This window comes from Babylonia areolata, chromosome 1 (assembly GCF_041734735.1).
Source record: "Babylonia areolata isolate BAREFJ2019XMU chromosome 1, ASM4173473v1, whole genome shotgun sequence".
NCBI lineage: Eukaryota > Metazoa > Mollusca > Gastropoda > Neogastropoda > Buccinidae > Babylonia > Babylonia areolata.
In genome coordinates this window covers 94,122,586-94,142,397 of record NC_134876.1, presented here as the reverse complement: position 1 = coordinate 94,142,397, position 19,812 = coordinate 94,122,586, and the positions used below count along the sequence as shown (strand labels likewise).

Sequence of the window (19,812 nt, the reverse complement as noted above, 5' to 3'; positions counted from 1 at the left end):
AAAGACCTAGCTTTCGGGGCAGGATGTTGGCACACCATTCTGTATCCGTATTTCTTCCTCTTTGGACCGCAGTACCATTGATCGGTTAAATAAATTTCAGCACGTAAAAGTAAACAAAAAGTAGTAAATGCACTTCAGATTCACGCCAGACTGGTTTCATTTCACCAAGGTTGGGAAGTCACGGGGTTAAGTATCCATCCCGTTCATTTGTAAATATTTACTGTTGACCATGTCTGTGCGTTATCCGTATCTGTATTTTATTCTCCATCCTTCTGCATATACTGTACGCCTATGTCTTCGTTCAGATTGCACCCCAGGTCAGACTGCACCAGCAGTCACCCGACACACCGCTTTAACCTTCAATCAGACTCCATCCATCACGCCGACACATGGTCCGTATCCACACAAACACTGTATCCACTTCAAACACAGTCCTCCTCAGTCCGTGTCCGCGCCGTAAGTGAAGCAAGAAGCGGCCTGCTGTCCCGTGCTTCCCGTGTGGTGCTCCCACTTGAGCTGAGCTTCCGCCACCTCCTCGGGAGGTCGCTCGTGCAGCCGCGTCCGCTTGCAGAGGTGGGGCGAGCGGGGGTTGCTGCTGCTTCCGCTGGACTCCTTGGAGCCCTGGGAAACGGAAGTGGAGCCCTCGTCGGCACTGGTGTTGGTGTGGCGGAGCAGGAGTGCGGAGGGCAGCTTGCCCATCCCACCCGCACAGCCGTTGGCGGCGGTCTTGTCTGCCTGGCTCCCGTTGTTCTTCTTGGTGCTTCCCTCAAACAGATGCCCACCGCCATCCCTCATCGTCATTGCCGTCATCGTCGTCCCCACCGCCACTCCGGGGCTGGGGTCTGACAACGTCTGGGACTGCCGACGACGCAGTGCCGCTGACGTATGGCGTGACGTCAGCAATGACGTCATGGAGGAGTGACGCGGCGGGGGGTTCTGGTGGTGTCTCCCCTGATCTCCGCCGCCCACGTTGTGCGCTCTGCAGAAGGTAGTGCTGTGGGCCCCGGGGCACTCAGTGCGGGTGGAGGTGTGTCGGTCAGGGCGGGGGCGGGGTGCCATGCCCACCATCTCCATCCCACCCTGCTGACGGCTGGGACTGGTGGTGTGGAGGTAGGGGTGGTGGGGGTGCGGGGAGGAGGGGGAGCGGGAGCAGGAGGGCAGGCGACAGGGCAGCAGGTGCTTGAGGAGGTTTCCGGAGAAGGCCAGGTAGATCCAGGGGTTGCAGCAGCTGTTGAGGGAGCTGAGCAGCACCATGATCACCACGGCGCTGTCTGCAACACACACACACACACACAACGCGCCTATATACAAACAAATCACACGTAGATACACAGACACATACACACACGCGCACGCACACACATACACACACATACACACGCGCTCGCGCGCGCGCGCACACACACACACACACAGAGGCAGACAAACAGGCAGACAGACAGACAGACACACACACACACATTCACACACGCGAAGCCACACACACACAGCCATACGCACACACATACGCACAAGGCCACACATACACAGAGCCACACACGTACAGACACAGACAGACAGACAGACAGACACACGCACGCACAAGCCACACCACATCGCACCACACCGCACAGACACACAGACGCAGACACAGATACAGACACACACAGACACACACACATGGAGCCATAGACACAAAACCAAACGCGTACACACACACACACACATACACACACGCGAGCGCGCGCGCACGTGCAAACACACACACGCAAGCACACACACACATTCAGCGTAGCATGCACCATTACAATCCATTTCTTAATGGGTAGAAGCTCTAGTTATTCGAAAAGTCGAATTCTCATCAGAATTGTAAGTCTTCAATATGCCGCTATCAGAGAGGAAGGGGGTGGAGATATTTCAATTTTCATTTCTTTCTCCACACCTCTACGCACTGACAGATTTCAGAACACCAAAGAATGTTTTTGTCTTTTCAAGCCTTCGGTATCGATTTCTCGGCGTGTATCGGGACTCAACGAATGTAAAAATTGAAGGAAAAGAAAATAAAAGAAGAAAGAAAACGAAAATTAGCCACATACAGTTTCACGTCGAAGCTGTGGTTTTTTTTTTTTTTTTTTTTTTTTTTTTTTTTAAATTTCTAAACATATCAAGTGCCTTTGATTTCTGCAGAGATAGCAGATAGCAGAAAATCGCAGCTTGCTGAGTTGGAAACGCAGGCTGCGTGGAATGGTTTCAGTATGACAAATGCTTGATGCTTTTTGACTCACTTGTGTAAACAAATACGCACAAGGCCACCTGGTGTGCTGGTCGTGTGTGTGTGTGTGTCTGTGTGTCCGTGGTAAACTTTAACATTGACATTTTCTCTGCAAATACTTTGTCAGTTGACACCAAATTAGGCATAAAAATAGGAAGAATTCACTTATTTCCAGTCATCTTGTTTAAAACAATATTGCACCTCTGGGGTGGGCACAAAAAAAAGCCAAATTATATGCAAACTGCATTTACTGTTATATTTATTTATTTTTTTTATTCTCTAAACTTGGCACTTTGATCTGATATTCTGACACAACAACAAGAGCAGTCATTTTTATCCTTTTTTGTTCAAACAGGAACTTCTTTTGCTAAGCATGGAAGTTTTATTTATTTTGCAAACGGTTTGGTGCAGATAGTGAAAAAGGGAAATTACTCTGTAATTAATGCTAGGGGACTTAATTCGAATCTGGTTAGGACTTTTTTTTTCTTTTCTTTTTTTAACGCAAAGCTTTATAATAACAAATACAGAACACATTTTAACAATTAGATTTTTTTTTCAGTGTATCACAAGTGAGTCTTGAAGGCCTTGCCTCTCTTGTTTTTTTTGTTTTGTTTTGTTTTTGTTTCGTTTGGTTTTCAAAATAGGGATTTGGGATGTTAAAGAAAGGGGGAGCAACAGAGAAATGACGATTTTTTGTTGTTGTTTGTTTTGGTAGTTACTGCTTCTTCTACAACAACCATTACAACAACAACAACGGTAACAGCAATAACAACGACGACAACAACAACAAAACTACTACTTCTACTTGTACTAATGCTGCTGCTACTACTACTAAAGACCCTGCATACATGGCATTAACTACAACTACTATTACTGCTGCTGCTCCTGCTGCGACTACTACTACAACAACTACTGTACTGCTGCTACTACTGCGACTTCACCAACAACACCTACTGCTGCTGCTGCAACTACTACTACTACTAATGTTGCTGCTGCTACGACTACTATAACAAAAAAACACAATAATTACTACTGCTGATGCTGCGACAACTACTACAACAACTAGCATTGCTGCCGCTGCGACAGCTACACCAACCAAACCACTGGCGCTGCTGCGACGACTGCAGACAACAAATACTACTACTACTACAACTACTGCTGCTGCTTCCGCCGCTGCTGCTGCCGCTACTACTAAAACTACTACTCCTGCTGTTGTTGCTGCGGCTACTACTACTAACTACTACTACAACTACAACCACTAACTACTACTACTGCTACTACTACTACTGCTGCTGCTGCTGCTGCTGCTGCTGCTGCTTCTGCTGTTGCTGCTGCTGCTAGAACCACTGACTGCTGCTGTTGCTACTACTACTAACTACTGCTACAACTACAACCACTAACTACTACTACTACTACTACTACTACTACTGTTAGCGGGACTCACTGCTCTCCTGCTGGGGGTCGTAGAGCCAGCAGATGTGGGAGATGAAGAAGGGCGACCAGCACACCAGGTAGGCCACGATGACCACGAAGGTCAGCTTGACCGTCTTGAGCTTGGCGCGGGAGAACCCCCTGACACTGTGGGCTCGGGGCCGCACCACGCCGTTCCTGCCCCCACCCGCACGCCCACCCCCAGGGGATCCGATCCCCCACGTCGTCAGCCGCTTCAGAGTGGTGGGCGTGGAACTGGGCGTCTCCGTGACGCAACCATCGCCTTCGTCCTTCGACGTCATCATCACCGAGAATGACGTCACAGCGGGTTGCCTGGGCGGGGCCGCGGCGGCCGTGGTGGTGGTGGTGGTGGTGGCGGCGGCGGTGGTTGGGGAAGGGTTGTTGCGGTGGTGCGTGGAGGAGAGGGACTGGTGCGCCCAGATGGTGTAGCAGATGGATCCGTAGGTGAAGAGGAGGAAGAGGAAGGGGAGGATGTAGACGAGGGCGGTGAAGGAGAGGATGTAGGCGTGCAGTAGCCAGGGGGGCTCGAAGGTGGCTCGACAGTCCTCCACCCCATCCATCTCCTGTCAGTCACAACAGCGGGGGACAGTGAGTGAGTGAGTGAGTGAGTGAACGACTCTGATGACTCAAACTCTGATGATGTATTCGTTTTAGTTCAAAGTCCCTCGTAAACCAATAAACAATTACTATGATATCCGTTATGAACACGGAGGCTATAACAAATATTAAAAAAAAACCAACAGCAATGCAACTGTGTCTATGTCACGTTAATATGGGACGTTAAGAAATAACAATTTCCCTTTGTTGAACAGAGACAGATTTCGCACAAAATTATGGTTAGTACAAGACGACAATAGAAACTGGTTTGTAAGAATCAAGGTCGGAGAGAGAGAGAGAGAGAGAGAGAGAGAGAGAGAGAGAGAGAGAGAGAGAGAGAGAGAGAGAGAGAGAGAGAATGCTCAATGCATTTCAGCTATGGGCACATATACAACAATGCAAATCAATTTGAAGAGACAAGGTTGGAGAGAGAGAGAGAGAGAGAGAGAGAGAGAGAGAGAGAGAGAGAGAGAGAGAGAGAGAGAGAGGTTGGGGCGGGTGGAGGAGGAAATGTTGAGGTGGTGGTGGTGCTGAAGGGAGAGGACAAAGTCAGTACAAAGTTGTTGTTTTTTAGAAAAGAAGAAGAAGAAAAAGAAGAAGGAGAAAAAGAAGAAGGAGGAGAAGAAGAAGAAGAAGAAGAAGAAGAAGAAGGAGGAGAAGAAGAAGAAGAAGAAGAAGAAGAAGAAGAAGAAGAAGAAGAAGAAGAAAAAGCTGAGCGTGACATTCCGAGCAACCCAACACACAGCGCGTGAGACGTGTCATGACACCGCTGCATGCAATTAGACAAACAAACACCGAAGAATTAGTACGGTGAACGTGATTATCAAAAATATAGTTTAAAAGTATGATACACACACACACACACACACGCAAAGACAGACAATGCATATCTGGCCAATACCATTGCAGATGGTCACCTTTTAACTAGCCTCGGTGTTTCTCTTCAACACAAGGACCTATGATGAATAAGTGAATGATATGGATACTTATATATATATATATAGTGCCTATCCTCGGTCGGAGACCAAGCTCAAAGCGCTTTACAAAACCGGGGTCATTTGCACAACAAGCCGCCTACCTGGGTAGAGCCGACTGACGGCTGCCATTGGGCGCTCATCATTTGTTTCCTGTGCCATTCGATCAGATTTAAGGCACGCACACATACACATTCAGACAGACAAGTTACATTAAATGTGCATGACCGTTTTGATTATTTTTCCCATCATGTAGACAGCCATACTCCGTTTTCGCGGGTGTGCATGCTGGGTATGTTCTTATTTCCGTAACCCACCGAACGTTGACATTGATTACAAGATCTTTAACGTGCGTATTTGATCTTCTGCGTGTGTAAAGACACGAAGGGTGTTCAGGCACAAGCAGGTCTGCGCATATGATGACCTGGTAGATCGAATAAACAAATCGGTTGTATACGTAAAATGCAACATGTATGTGTGGGTGAGTGTGTTTGTGTGTGCGTCTATGTCTGTGCCTGTGTCTGTGTGACTGAAACACGACTTCTTCTTCTTCTTCTGCGTTCACTCGTATGCACACGAGTGGGCTTTTACGTGTATGACCGTTTTTACCCCGCCATGGAGGCAGCCATACTCCGTTTTCGGGGGTGTGCATGCTGGGTATGTTCTTGTTTCCATAACCCACCGAACGCTGACATGGATTACAGGATCTTTAACGTGCGTATTTGATCTTCTGCTTGCATATACACACGAAGGGGGTTCAGGCACTTGCAGGTCTGCACATATGTTGACCTGGGAGATCGTAAAAATCTCCACCCTTTACCCACCAGGCGCCGTCACCGTGATTCGAACCCGGGACCTTCAGATTGAAAGTCCAACGCTTTAACCATTCGGCTATTGCGCCCGTCTGAAACACGACTAAATGACACAGGGAACAAACGCTCAGCACCCAATGACAGCTGTCAGCCGGTTCCACCCAGGTAGGCAGTATGTTTGTGCAACTGACTCCGTGTTTGTAAAGCGCTTAGAGGTTGTACTCTGACCGAGGATAGGCGCTATGTAAGTATCCACACCGTCATCATCATGCTTCTCTCTCTCTCTCTCTCTCTCTCTCTCTCTCTCTCTCTCTCTCTCTCTCGTTGGTGTTGTGAATTGACTCTCGCTTTTGTTGTTGTTGTTGTTGTTGTTGCTTTGTTGCTTTTTTTTCCAATTATTATTTATGCCCAGAGGGCTGGATGTAAACAAGTACTTTGTGCTTACTCCTTTACCCTCGTAAAATAAAATTTCGTTCGTTCGTTCGTTCTCTCTCGCCTTTTCAATGGTTGCTATGGTGGATAACACAATGTTATTATTATGCAACCCCACCGACCCAACCTTCCCCATTGTATTGTGGCCCAAGGCCAATGTACATTAAACTCTCTCTCTCTCTCTCTCTATATATATATATATATATATATATATACATACACACACACACACACAAACACACAAACACACACACACACACACACACACACACACACACACACACACACACACACACACATATATATATATATCACTCTCTCTCTCACCTGATACCGGAAGAGCAGGGGCTGGGGAATGCTGAAGACAGCGGACACCAGGTAGACCCCCAGGACCAGCAGGTTGACAGTGCGGGGTGTCCAGTTGTGGTTGGACAGCGGGAAGCAGATGGCCCGGTACCTGTCGATGGCCGTCATCACCAGCACGTAGGTCGACAGGTACATCACAAATACCTGCAAACAGTCACACAGGTACATCACAAACACCTGCAAACAGTCACACAGGTATGAATGAATGATCAGGATATTTAACGTACGTATTTGCGTAAGTATACACACGAAGGGGTTCAGGCACAACAGGTCTGCACATCTGTTGACCTGAGAGATTGGAAAAATCTACACCCTTTACCCACCAGGCGCCGTTACCGAGATTCGAACCCGAGACCCTCAGATTGGAAAGTCCAAATCTTTTAACCACTCGGCTATTGCGCCTGTCGTCAACAATCACCTGCAACAGACACACAGTTACATCTCAACAAACACCTGCAAACAATCACACAGCTACATAACAAACACATGGACACAGTCATTTCAACAAACACCTGCAACAGGCATACAAGTACATCTCAACATGCATCTGCAACAGTCACACGGGTACATCACAAACACCTTCTATAGTCACACAGGTATTTCACAAATACCTACACACAGTCACACAGGTACATCCCTACAAGCATCTGCGAAATGCATATAGGTACATCTCAACAAGCATCTGCAACAGTCACACAGGTATCACAAACACCTGCAAACAGCCACGCAGGTATCACAAGCATCTGCAAACAGTCACACAGGTACATCACAAACACCTGCAAACAGTCACACAGGTACATCACAAACACCTGCAAACAGTCACACAGGTACATCACAAACACCTGCAAACAGTCACACAGGTTCATCACAAACACCTGCAAACAGTCACACAGGTACATCACAAACACCTGCAAACAGTCATACAGGTACATCACAAACACCTGCAAACAGTCACACAGGTACATCACAAACGCCTTCTACAGTCACACATGTACATTTCCACAAACATCTGCAGCAGGCATACAGGTACATCACAATCATCACGCACGTACATCACAAATACCTACAACCACCACACAACTACATTACAAACATCTGCTACAGTCAAACAGGTGTATCACAACAAACACCTGCAGCATTCACATCACAAACATCCAGAACAGTAACACAGGTACATTATAGACACAGTCGCACAGGTACACAGTGAAACACCAGCAACCGCCACGAAGATACACTACAAACATCTGGAAATGTTACACAGTCTCGTTGCTTAATTTTGATTTCGAACTTCAGAAGGCTGTTTGCGAAAATAAAAAAAAAGTGAGCACTGGTCAATTACCTTTGAGACGGTGAGATCAATTTTTGCATCGTTTTCGGGAAGTCAGCATCCTGCTAAAGTTTATTCAAAGTAGCATAAACTATCGGCTTTCTCAGTTTGCATTCCGTTGAATGAAACAGTTTCAGACAATTCACTTACAGTTTTGTTGTTGAGGGTGTACAGCAAAGTTAGGGTTTTGTATGGGGAATGGCAGATTGGGCGATATTGTTCAGTTGTTTCTGGACGGCTGCAGTTGTCTTCAACATCCTTTGAGGTTTTAGAGACAAGTCATGGAGACATCTGTTGTGGTAAGCATATGAGCCACGCAACTAAATTGGGTCCCGCATTTCCTTTTGTAAAACGTTATAAAGGACAGGGGAAAGAGATGACCCTTTTTGCTCTCCCACGGAGAGTTTACACAGCGCAAGCATCCAGTCTTCATGACGAAGGGCAACATGATGTGCTGCTGATGACCAGTTTGTTAACTCACTCAGTACGGCCAGCCCTCTCTTCTCCTCTACACAGACCCCTCGGATGTCCAGTGGGTGTCTGAATGACCCAACCTTTAGCTTCCGTCGTCAGAATTGTGGTATTCTTTGTCAACATTCACGTCTTCAGTATAAGAGCCTTCCGCTTGCAATATTTTGATGATGGTAATTGGGGGTGAAACGCTGTTAACGTCGTCTCTTTCGCCGTTCGTATGGAAAGAGTTAATGTGAGGCTGACTACATACCTTAGTAGTTTCAGTTTAGTAGACACTCCATGAATTGCGTAATTGAAATTTGTTGTATGCTTCTGCCAGTGGTTTATCTTTTCTTTGAAATCATTCACAAATCTCATCAGCGAAAGCAGTTGCATTTTACCATGCAGACGTATCTGTTCTGTATCCACCTTGATTTGGAAGGAGGATGTGTTTCGAGGTGTCTTGTGAGTGTTCTTGCTGACAGTCACTTCATGAGCTTTCCGGTGATATTTTGCATGGTGATGATGTGGTCGCAACTTACCTGGCGATAATCGTTTCCATGTTATAATTTTGCTTCAGAAAGCTGTATGTCCAGTCCTTTTGCACATGTCCATTGTCAAAACTGTTTTGACAGAAACCGAATATATTATGCTTCTGTCGTCTTCAGAGAGCTCCTTGATATCCGAGCAGCCACCTTTGTCTGGGCATTTTACTGTTTCAGTCAAATTACGCATTGCCATTTTGTGCGGATAAGATTTCGATTTGATTTATTCATATGTTTTTTCCTTTTTCTTAATTTGATTTTCACTTAGTTCCACCCGTGTCTAAGATGTCCGGGTTTGCGATGATAGAACTGCTAAAACCGTCAAATTGTGTCGAAGCTAAGAGCCATTTAAAAACCCAACTTAGTCTCTTGCTTTGTGTAATGTAGATTTAAACTATTATGGTTTTGTTTGTTTGTTTGTTTGTTTTGTTTTTATTTAAATCCCGGATCCGGACAAAGGTTTTATTTATTGTCTTTATTAAAGTCTGACAGCTGCACGCTTTCCTTTCCAGGCTGCCAGTTGTGTATCATGGGGGGTTGAATAATTAATTTAGAATTGAACGCATTTCTCTAAGATCATCCCCTTATTGATTTTCCGACAATGTTTATGTTTTTTGTCTTCACACTGAAATGCATTGCTCGGTTTGATTGCTTTGCTTTTCTGGTAACTTTTGTTGAATGATAGCTACATGATTCATACACGCTAGTTTTAAAGAAACCCTGTGAAGGGAAGACTATGTGTTCAATGATTCAGTGTGGCCACAGGGGCATCCGGCATGAGCCGAACAGTGCGCGGAATTGCCGCTATAAAATATAAAGTAGATATAACCACTGATTGGAGCCACGTTGGGGAAGGACGAATTGAAATTTGGCCCTGTTGGCGCTGCGAAAGAAACGGTGTCATTCTGTACTCCTGAATAATAACAATGTCTGTGATGTTCACAAAGTTCAAAACAAGCACAAGATTCATCTGTTTAGTGTTACTGTCAAACATCACTCCCAGCTCTGCCTGAGTTGTTCCTATTCAAAACAACAGGAAAGAAGACGTTGCAAGAGGCACAATCTCTCCCTCTTGCTTTGCCTCTCTCTGATATCATTCTTTTTTTTTTTCTTACCCATATGCTTAGGATCCCTCCTACCAGAACCAAAACGTGTGGACAACGCAGTTTTTTCATACCAAGCCCCATTTCTTAGGAACCAACTTCATCAGCCTCTCCGTCACTCATCTTCGCTGCAATCTTTTAAATCCAGTTTGAAGACCCACCTTTTCCCCTGATGAATAATTCTCAACAGCTCATCCCTTTCCAGTATGAACTAAAATGACTATTAGTCCGTGAGTTTTGATAGTTTAAGAAATCGTTGGTTGTATTTTTGATTGTGTACTATTTACGATTGTGTGCTATGACTTGTGTGTGTGCCTGCGCGTGTGCTAGTGTGTATTGTGGGTGTGTGGGGGTGGGGATGGGGGTTGAATAATGTTTGATAATGTTTGGCATCTTGTGTTCAATTTTTTTTCTTTTTCTTGTTGATATTTCACATGTGTTCTATTTGTAAATGCCTAGGGCTTATTTTCAAGATTAGGCGCAAATGCTCATAATGATAATACTTTCTTTATCATTGCATTGTTTCTTTCTGTTCTTATTCTTACCTCCTTTTCTTGTCCCTGACTTTCTGTCATCCATCAGCTACTGTTTTCTCTACAGTAGTTCTCAGTCGTTCTGTTCCCAATACTCTCTCTCTCTCTCTCTCTTCCATCTAATATCATCATCTTAGATGAACAGACTATAAATAAATAAACGAACGCATTGTTTCTCTGTATGCTTAGGTGGAGCATGATTTTCTCAAAACGTTTTTTTCCGTATCTCCGGAACAAAATCATGCGGCTGGACAATTCGATTTCTTTTTCTCTTACTTTGTTTTGGTTCGGCTGGAGTGGTGGCAGTCATTTTTCTCTCTTTGTCCAATTTGCGATATGTCTGTCCCTGTCAGTCTCTGTCCCTGTCTCTCTCGCCCTGTTACTGCTTTTCTGTCTGTCTGTCACTGGAATTGTCTCTCTCTCTCTCGAGCATGCTATAAACACAAAGTCGTCGGGGAAGGACCACGACAGACTTTTTTCTCCAGAAACATCGCCAACTCCCCTCACCCTTTCACACCTCCTGCCTTCTAACAAGTCTTATAGTCTGTGTTCCTAATGACACATTATGTTCCCCACACAGTGTGGTTTATGAATGATTCACTGGTCCTTACCAGACTGGGAGTTATCCTGAAAGGAAACGACATGTTCGGCTTGCCAGCTATACTGCTCGTTCGGGAACCCTTGGTCTGGCAACTTTCTGTTTTCGCACTCGTAACTCTCTCTCTTTCTCTATCTGTGTCTGTCTCAGTCTGTTATTGTCTGTGGTACTGCCTGTTTGTCGGCCAGTTTTTCTTTCTGTTCTTATTCTTACCACCCTTTCTTGTCCCTGGCTTTCTAGCATCCAGTCAGCTACCGTTTATTTCTTCAGTAGTTCTCAGTCGTTCTATTCCCAATACTGCCAGTGACTGCGCGCAAAAAGGCTAGTCCTAAGAGATATGTCTATAGTCTGTGCTGTGAGTTGAATATATAAGGTTTAATGAAAATGTTTCATTGTATTGTATTATTTCGTCCTGTGTCATTCCCTCTGTTATTCTTCAGTAATTCTCAGTCGTTCTATTCCCAATACTGCCAGTGACTGCGCGCAAAAAGGCTATTTCTAAGAGATATGTCTATAGTCTGTGCTGTGAGTTGAATATATAAGGTTTAATGAAAATGTTTCATTGTATTGTATTATTTCGTCCTGTGTCATTCCCTGTGTTATTCTGTCCCACACTGTATTACATTGTATTGTACTGTAAACACTATATCACCGTTATCACCACCACCAGTTCCATATCTCACCTGTTGAAAGGTGACAGTCCTGCGGAGAAAGAATGTCGTACATATCATTTCCATTGTCACCGTTATCACCACCATCATCTCTATATCTTACTTGCTAAAAGGTGGCAGTCATTTATAGAAAGGACGTTGTATGCACTATCAACCGTATCATCACTGCTAATACATGTGTGTCTCACCTGCAGACAGTGATAATCCTACAGAGAAAATATATCGTACGTATCACCTTCGTTATCATTATAGCCACCATCACTGCATGTCTCACCTGGAGAAAGGTGACAGTCCTTCAAAGAAAGACCTGTAAGTACCATCATGAATATCATCACCTGTATGTTTCACCTGTAGAAAGGTGACAGTGCTTCGAAGAAAAACGTTGTATGCACCATAACGAATAAATCACCCCTATATCTCACCTGCAGAAAGGTAACTTTCCTTCAAAGAAAGACGTATGCACTAGCATCACCAACATAACCTGTATGTCGCCCTTGTAGAAAGGGAACAGTCCTTCAAAGAAACGTGTTGTATGCACAGTCTTCAATAACATCTTCTGTATGTCTCACCTGTAGAAAGGTGACAGTCCTTCATAGAAAGATGTTGAATGCACCATCACCACAACCATCACCTGTATGTCTTAGCTGTAGAAAGGTGACAGTCCTTCAAAAGAAAGACGTTGCATACACCATCATCAGTAACATCACCTGTATGTCTTACCTGAAGAAAGGTGACAGTCCGACACAGGAAGTCGCCCCCGCGGAAGGTGCCGGTGAGGTCCCATGCGAGCTGAGGCAGGATGTTGCACAGCGCCACCAGCAGGTCCGCCACGCTCAGGTGCAGGATGAACATGTGCATCCGCGACGTGATCTTGCGCCGCCGGCCAAGCGCCACCAACACGCACACGTTGCCCACCACCGCCTGTAGTTGATAGTCCTTTATCAATGTCTGTCTCGATAGTTCTGTGTGGATAGACCTTTATTTATGTGTGTAAGGACAGTCCTTTATTAATGTATGTGTCTCCTGTTGATAGTTCTTTATTAATGTCTCCTGTTGATAGTTCTTTATTAATGTATGTGTGGGTGGCTCTTTATTAATGTCTGTGTGGGTGGTCCTTATTAATGTATTTGTGGATAGTCCTGTGGATAGTCCTTTATTAATGTCTGTGTGGATAGTCCTTTACTGATGTCTATGTGGATAGTTTGTGAATAGTCTTTTATTAATGTTTGCGTGGATAGTCCTTTACTGATGTCTATGTGGATAGTCCTGTGAATAGTCTTTTATCAATGTCTGTGTGGATGGTTCTTTACTAGTGTCTGTGAGGACAGTCCTTTACTAATGTCCGTGTGGATAGTCCTTTATCAATGGATGTGTGGATGGGCCTTTATAGATGTGTGTGTATCCTGTGGACAGTCCTTTGTTAATATCTGCGTGGACAGTCCTTTACTAATGTATGTGTGGATAGTCCTTCATTGAAGTTTGTTATTAATGGACACAGAGAGAGAGAGAGAGAGAGAGAGAGAGAGAGAGAGAGAGAGAGAGAGAGAGAGACGGAGACGGAGACAGACATGCAAAGAGAAACAATCTGTCCAAATCAAATCAGATGAGAGCTCCAAGTCAGAAACAGACGGAGAAAGTCCAGCAGCACAGCACTGTGCTAATTGTCAACACAGTTTTTGTGGGAGCCGTCCGGTCATGTCTCTGTCTGGGACTACAGAGAACAGAGACCGTCACGAACAGTCAGTACATCTGATAGAACAGCCAACAAAACAACACCAATCTCCTGCTTCGTCACGAACAATGAGTACACTTGATGGAACAGCCGACAGACCAGCGTCAATCGTCTGCATTTCTGTTTCCGGTCGACGTGCAATGGCAAGGAAGCAGACATGTTAGCTTCTTTTCTTCCCCCGTTTTTTTTTTTTTTATTTTATTTTCTTGCTTTCCTTCGCCTTTATATGCATTATCTATTGTTGTGGTGATGGCGATCATTATGATCGTTTGTAGATTTAAATTTCCATGCATTTGTTTTTACACTGGGACTTGAGATATGCGATATTCTTTTTATCTCAAGGAATTTCGCTGTCTGCTTTTCTCATTGTAGAGCACCTCGTCGCAGCCAGAAATGTAATAATAGATTTGTTCATGTTGAATACTACAGTTTCGGTCAATGTTGTCGTGTCAGTGTTGGTGTTGTGAGTTCTCACCTATATGTTGCACAGCACCAGAGTGTTAAAACAAATGAAGGATGGATTCAATAATTACATCAGTTTTAACTCTTTCCATGCGAACGGCGAAAGAGACGACGTTTTCAGCGTTTCACCCCAATTACCATCATCAAAATATTGCAAGCGGAAGGCTCTTATACTGAAGACGTGAATGTTGACAAAGAATACCACAATTCTGACGACGGAATCTAAAGGTTGGGTCATTCAGACACCCACTAGACATCCGAGGGGTCTGTGTAGAAGAGAAGAGAGGACTGGCCGTACTGAGTGTGTTAAGGCAATGAGTGAAAGAAGTGTTTCAATCGCTTCTTTCAAACGAAAACTCTACAGCTAGTTAATAATAATAATAATAATAATAATGGATACTTATATAGCACACTATCCAGAAATCTGCTCTTGGTGCTTTACAAAAACGCTTTTGTTAACATAAAACATCATATCTATGTTACATACACACACCAAAATGTGACTACACACACACACACACACACACACACACACACACACACACACACGCTGCATACATACATTTTAACATACATGTGTATCTAACAGCTACCCTAACACATACGCACACATAGGCAGGCACAAACTTACATAAACACACGCACACACAATACACATTCATATACATGCATGTAGTTATGTACACATACATATGTATACACACATAATCAAGCACAGCTAACACAAAGGAAGTGGACCTGCCACAATTGAACTTATTGCTGAGGGAAAAGGTGAGTTTTGAGACGAGATTAAAAAGATGCGAGGGAATCAGAATGACGGAGGTTATCAGGGAGCTTGTTCCACGTCTTAGTTCACGAACATGTTTACCCTGCTGGAGTCGGTATGTCCTATTGTATTTGCAAGTCTCGTGGTTTTCTGTCTGCTGTTTGGAACTTGTAATGCTTGCTGCCGCATGCTGCAGAATGCTCCTCAGTTCCTATACAACTGTCTTGCGTTATTTTAAAAAAAATTATTTTATATATTTCTTTTTCTCTCCGCCCGTTCTTTCTTTTCTCTTTCTTTCATTGTTTTCAGTCTCTTGTTTATCTTCTCCTTCATTTTTATGTTGATTGACTTTTTTTTTTTCTCTCTCTCTTCTCTTTTTTCTTTGTTTCTCATCGCCTGACCGGTTCTGGCCCGACTTCATCAAGGTTTTATTGGGTGAATCTGCCACGACAGCTGAGATTTGTACCGCTTTCACTCTTTCAGTTGCAACCGAACTTGATATTTTGCTCCTTTCTTAAGAAGAAGAAGGAGGAGGAGGAGGAGAAAAGAAAGAAGAAGAGGAGGAAGAAGGAGAAGACGAAGAAGATAAAAATGAAGAAGGAGGAGGAGGAGGAGCAAAAAAATGAATGAATGGTTTATTCATTTATAGGCCACTGCCCCTTATGAAAGGGTGTCACAAATTCTTCATAGACAGCGCATCGTGCATTATAAAATGACGTACGTTCAGCTAACATAGATATATCATACCTTATTTCAAGTGGTACATCCTCACCTAAGTAATACATAATACACATCATGAAACATACTGTATTCAATTGACATTTATACACCTCAGTAATATACGATATACGCTCAATAATATCTCTTTCATGCTTGGATAATAGCGCTCAGTTAAGATATACACATTGTCCGTATGTAAGTCGTTATCGGATACACTAAGACATAAGAACAGTTCGGAGCTTGAATGATTTATACAGATAAATTGATAGGTTTTTGATAGTTTGTTCATGCGAAGGTGCCATAAGTAACGTCTTGGGAACTTAAAATATTTCAACGGTATGTACTGTACTTTTAAATCATACAAGACAGGACAAGATAGAACAAAGTGCACCTCATTTTCTTTCTCCACCTGGCAAAGTGGACATAATAAGTCAGCCTCAGCCTCATTGTGCATTCAAAAACGATAAATATCTTCAGCAATTTCGGAAATGCCCAGTCTGACTCTTGTCACTGTGTACCGTAAATATCTATGTAGATTCATTTGTAAATATGTTTTGATATCAGTTATAGTACAAAAAAGTGGAGGAGGAGGAAGAGGAGAAGAAGAAGCAGAAGAAGAAAAAGAAGAAGAAGAAGGAGCACGGAGAGGAAGAGAAGAAACAGGGGAGGGAGGGGGGTGGTGGTGGGGGTTAGGGAAGAGAACGACAGATCAGTTCAAGCCCTACTTCATCATTCTTCCGACTCGATCCCATCCACCTGTCTCTTCCCTTTAAAAAAAAAAAAAAAAAAAAAAAAGTGAGCGGAAAGGTACTAGCGCTTGAGGAGCACACAGACCCGCGAGGCATGCTTCGGCAATGGCTGGGCAATGGAAGCGAGCCTTCTGTCTGCTGGGCATTCATGTGGAAACACAACACCACCTCCAGGCCATATAACCTTGTACTATATCCGCAATGCTGGAACCAGAGCCATGTTTAACCGTGTATGTTTCATGCCCATGTGTGTGTGACCCGAGCTCAGTTGTTGACATTTCCGTCTGCATACGCATGCCGATGCCGAGGCAGTGAGGAGAAAGAGGCTGGGATGGGCCGAGTTGTGTCTGGTGAGCCGTCTGCAAAAGGGGGGAAGACCTGTCCTGGTGATGGAGTTTTCGTGACTGGACAAGTGTTCACAGCATCGGCAGTTCGGAAGCTGAATGTGAGATTTTCAATATTTACAGTACAATGCGGAATGTCTTGCGGCAAAAAAAAGAAGAAAAAAAAGGAAAACAGAAGGAAGAAGAAGAAGACGACGTAGAAAGAAAGAAAGAAAGAAAGAAAACACCTCTGTTCATCCATGTGGAATTTTTTTTCGCAGAAAACAACTCCCCCCCCCCCACTCTCAATTTTGCATCTGCTTCTTCTCTCCGGTAATTCCGTCCTCCAAATTACTCCCTCCCCTCAACTCCTGGTTTCCTTTTCTTTCTTTCTTTTTTTTAACTCGAAATTACTTCCTCTCCTCCTGCTTTCTTTTTTTATTTTCTGAAAACGACCTCCTCCGCCTCTAGCAGTTTCTTTTTCGTCTTCTTTTTCTTGTTTCATTTATTCATTACTTTTCCCTGGTGGGTGGGATATAGGGCGTGTCATTCTTTGTCCAAGATCAACAGACGTGCAGACCTTGTGGTATCTTTAACCTGTTTGTTGTGTTTTGGCATGCGAGTATCTCGTGACGTTCGTCCAAGTCGGAGTTCGCGGACGTTTCATGCTTTCAGTCAGTTGCACTGCCATGTTACACGCTAGCCCATCATGGCCGGTCTATCAACAAGATGTTTTTTAATGACTGCCCATCATGTCCTAGGCGATCCACAATTTGTGATCGGAGTTTGAGGCTCCGTTTGGTATGGTACTGTGATAACACCCGACCTACACCCCCACCCCTAACACCAGCCAGGACTTCACTCATCTTGGTACTTTATTATCCTTTTGACAGCCAGGGTTCTTCTTTGGAACGCCATCCCATTCAGGACTCACCCCCTCGATCACCTTGACCCTGAAGACGTCAGCAAGTAGGTTGTTGAACTCAACCCACTACTGAACCATCAACCACGCTGATTACATCGTCATAGGGAACTCTGCGGTTTTATCTTTTCTTTCGCAGCGGTAGTGACCAACAAATGAGATGGGAGGACAGAGCTCGCCTCCGCGGAAGGTCTTCGATGGAAGGAGTGACTGTGTGAGTTGTTCCCGACGAAGGCACTAAATGAGGAAATGACTTTTCCATGGACAGGGATGAATTCCAGTTCTTCACACTGACACACACACGTGAAGCGGCAGGGCGACATCTGAGAGAGCTGTGTAAAAAAAAAAAAAAAATCGTCAGTTTTGTCTCAAAATGCCAGTTACTGGGCTTCCAGCGACTGTGGAGAAAGCCCTGCCTGCCCTGCTGACCGACAATGCATTGGCGAGTTGTAAAGTAGAGGGTGAAGGCGACAGCACATTGGTCGTATTGCGACTGAAGTCAGTTGACAATGAAATGCCAACAGCAATGGCGGACCCCGTCTTAAACCGCAACACGCAGATAAAATTCTTCAGGAGGCAACCACCCAGTCATATCAGACGGGACCAGGAAAGGGCCAGGCAGCAGAAAGAAAGGCAGGCAAGTGTAGCAGCTGGTGCTGATTGTGTCTTGAAGGGACAGTCTTTTTCAGACGCTTGACCTAAACAAACTGATACGACGGGCAGATACACACAACACATTCCGACGATGTGCACGAACCAGAACGAAGAACCAACAACAGATTTGTCATATGTGCCGGACAATAGATCTTTCTTCTTCGTCGGTCTGCGACACCTGTCAGTTTCATCGCTGTTGTTTTACTTAGCGCACCATAAGCTTCGGTGTGTTGCTGCTCTCTGTGTTTGCGATGTCTGTACATACCTTTGAGAATAAAGTCATGTTTAAACCTACAATGTGACTCACGTGTCAATCGTACAAAACCAACTACAAAAAAAGGAAGTTGATGTGGAAAGAAAAAAGAAATTAAAGTGGTTGCTACTGAAGAGACAAAGTGATGTTTGTTGCTCGGAAAGCTTTCGGCATTTTATAATAGTGATGTAAACGGAATTCAGCTGATGAACCGATTGTGAAAGGGTAAACGGGCCAGAATGGTTGTGCGTGTCTGCCTAATGGAGCTTTAAAGGTTTTCTGTGCGAGTTAATTATTTCAGTTTTCAAATCTTATTCTATCTTGTTCAATGTAAAGCGACAGATAGCCAGATCTCACGAGTGTTGTTAGTTCCACCTGTAAGTCAGCTGTCCGTCGCCTGTCGAATGTTCAGATATTTGTGTTGGAGGATGTGTTCAGGGGTCTGGGGTCCAGTGCCACATGGACACTCATCAGTGTGGGCGATCTTCATACGGTGAAGGTGACTCAGTAGTCGGCAGTGGCCAGTTCTCAGTCTGAAGAGGACTGTCTGCTGGTGTCTCTGGAGCTGGTGGATTGGATCGACACCACTGTTTGCACCCAGCCTTCTCTACGGCGTCAGACCTGGCCAGGGGGCACAGAGCTACAGGCGCAGCTTTGGGGAGACCGCCACGACCTGGAGAAGACCGTGGGTTACATCGTGGCGACAGGGGTGACCGTCTGACGCAGCCAAAACATCGAACGCAGAAGAAGAAGAAGAAGATATTTGTGTCTGATGCTGCCCACCGTGGCTTCAACAACGTTGGGTTGATAAATCAGGTTAACAGGTTAACAATACAGGTCCCATAGCCCTTCACGCCCATAGAGGCAGTGAATTCATATCCACTGTGTCCAGGGTTCGGCATAGGAAGGCGGGGCCCAATCTTCTCCTTCCGCCGTGTTAAGCTTCCCCAACGAAAGTCAGGTACCCATTCACACATGGGTGGAGTAAGGAAAATCTGAGTAAAATACTTTTTTTCCCCAAGATATTCCACCCTCCATTAACCATGTTTTCCCCAACTCAGTATTGAATTCCCCCACTTCTCCTGAACCTCTAAAACGTTAACATTCACATGTGAAA

The 19,812-nt window shown here is 44.6% G+C and overlaps 1 protein-coding gene across 1 annotated transcript in view; it reads right to left on the bottom strand.

Moving 5' to 3' along the window:
• Window positions 1–438: 438 nt before the first annotated feature.
• LOC143291740 (oxytocin receptor-like) overlaps window positions 439–19,812 on the bottom strand; it is a 22,286-nt gene continuing 2,912 nt past the window's right edge. The window contains exons 2-6 of the mRNA XM_076601855.1: window positions 12,835–13,035; window positions 6,834–7,028; window positions 4,112–4,263; window positions 3,696–3,937; window positions 439–1,271 (exon numbers count right to left, since the gene is read on the bottom strand). Coding sequence (XP_076457970.1) covers window positions 439–1,271; window positions 3,696–3,937; window positions 4,112–4,263; window positions 6,834–7,028; window positions 12,835–13,035 — 1,623 coding nt within the window. The remainder of the gene's footprint in view (window positions 1,272–3,695; window positions 3,938–4,111; window positions 4,264–6,833; window positions 7,029–12,834; window positions 13,036–19,812) is intronic.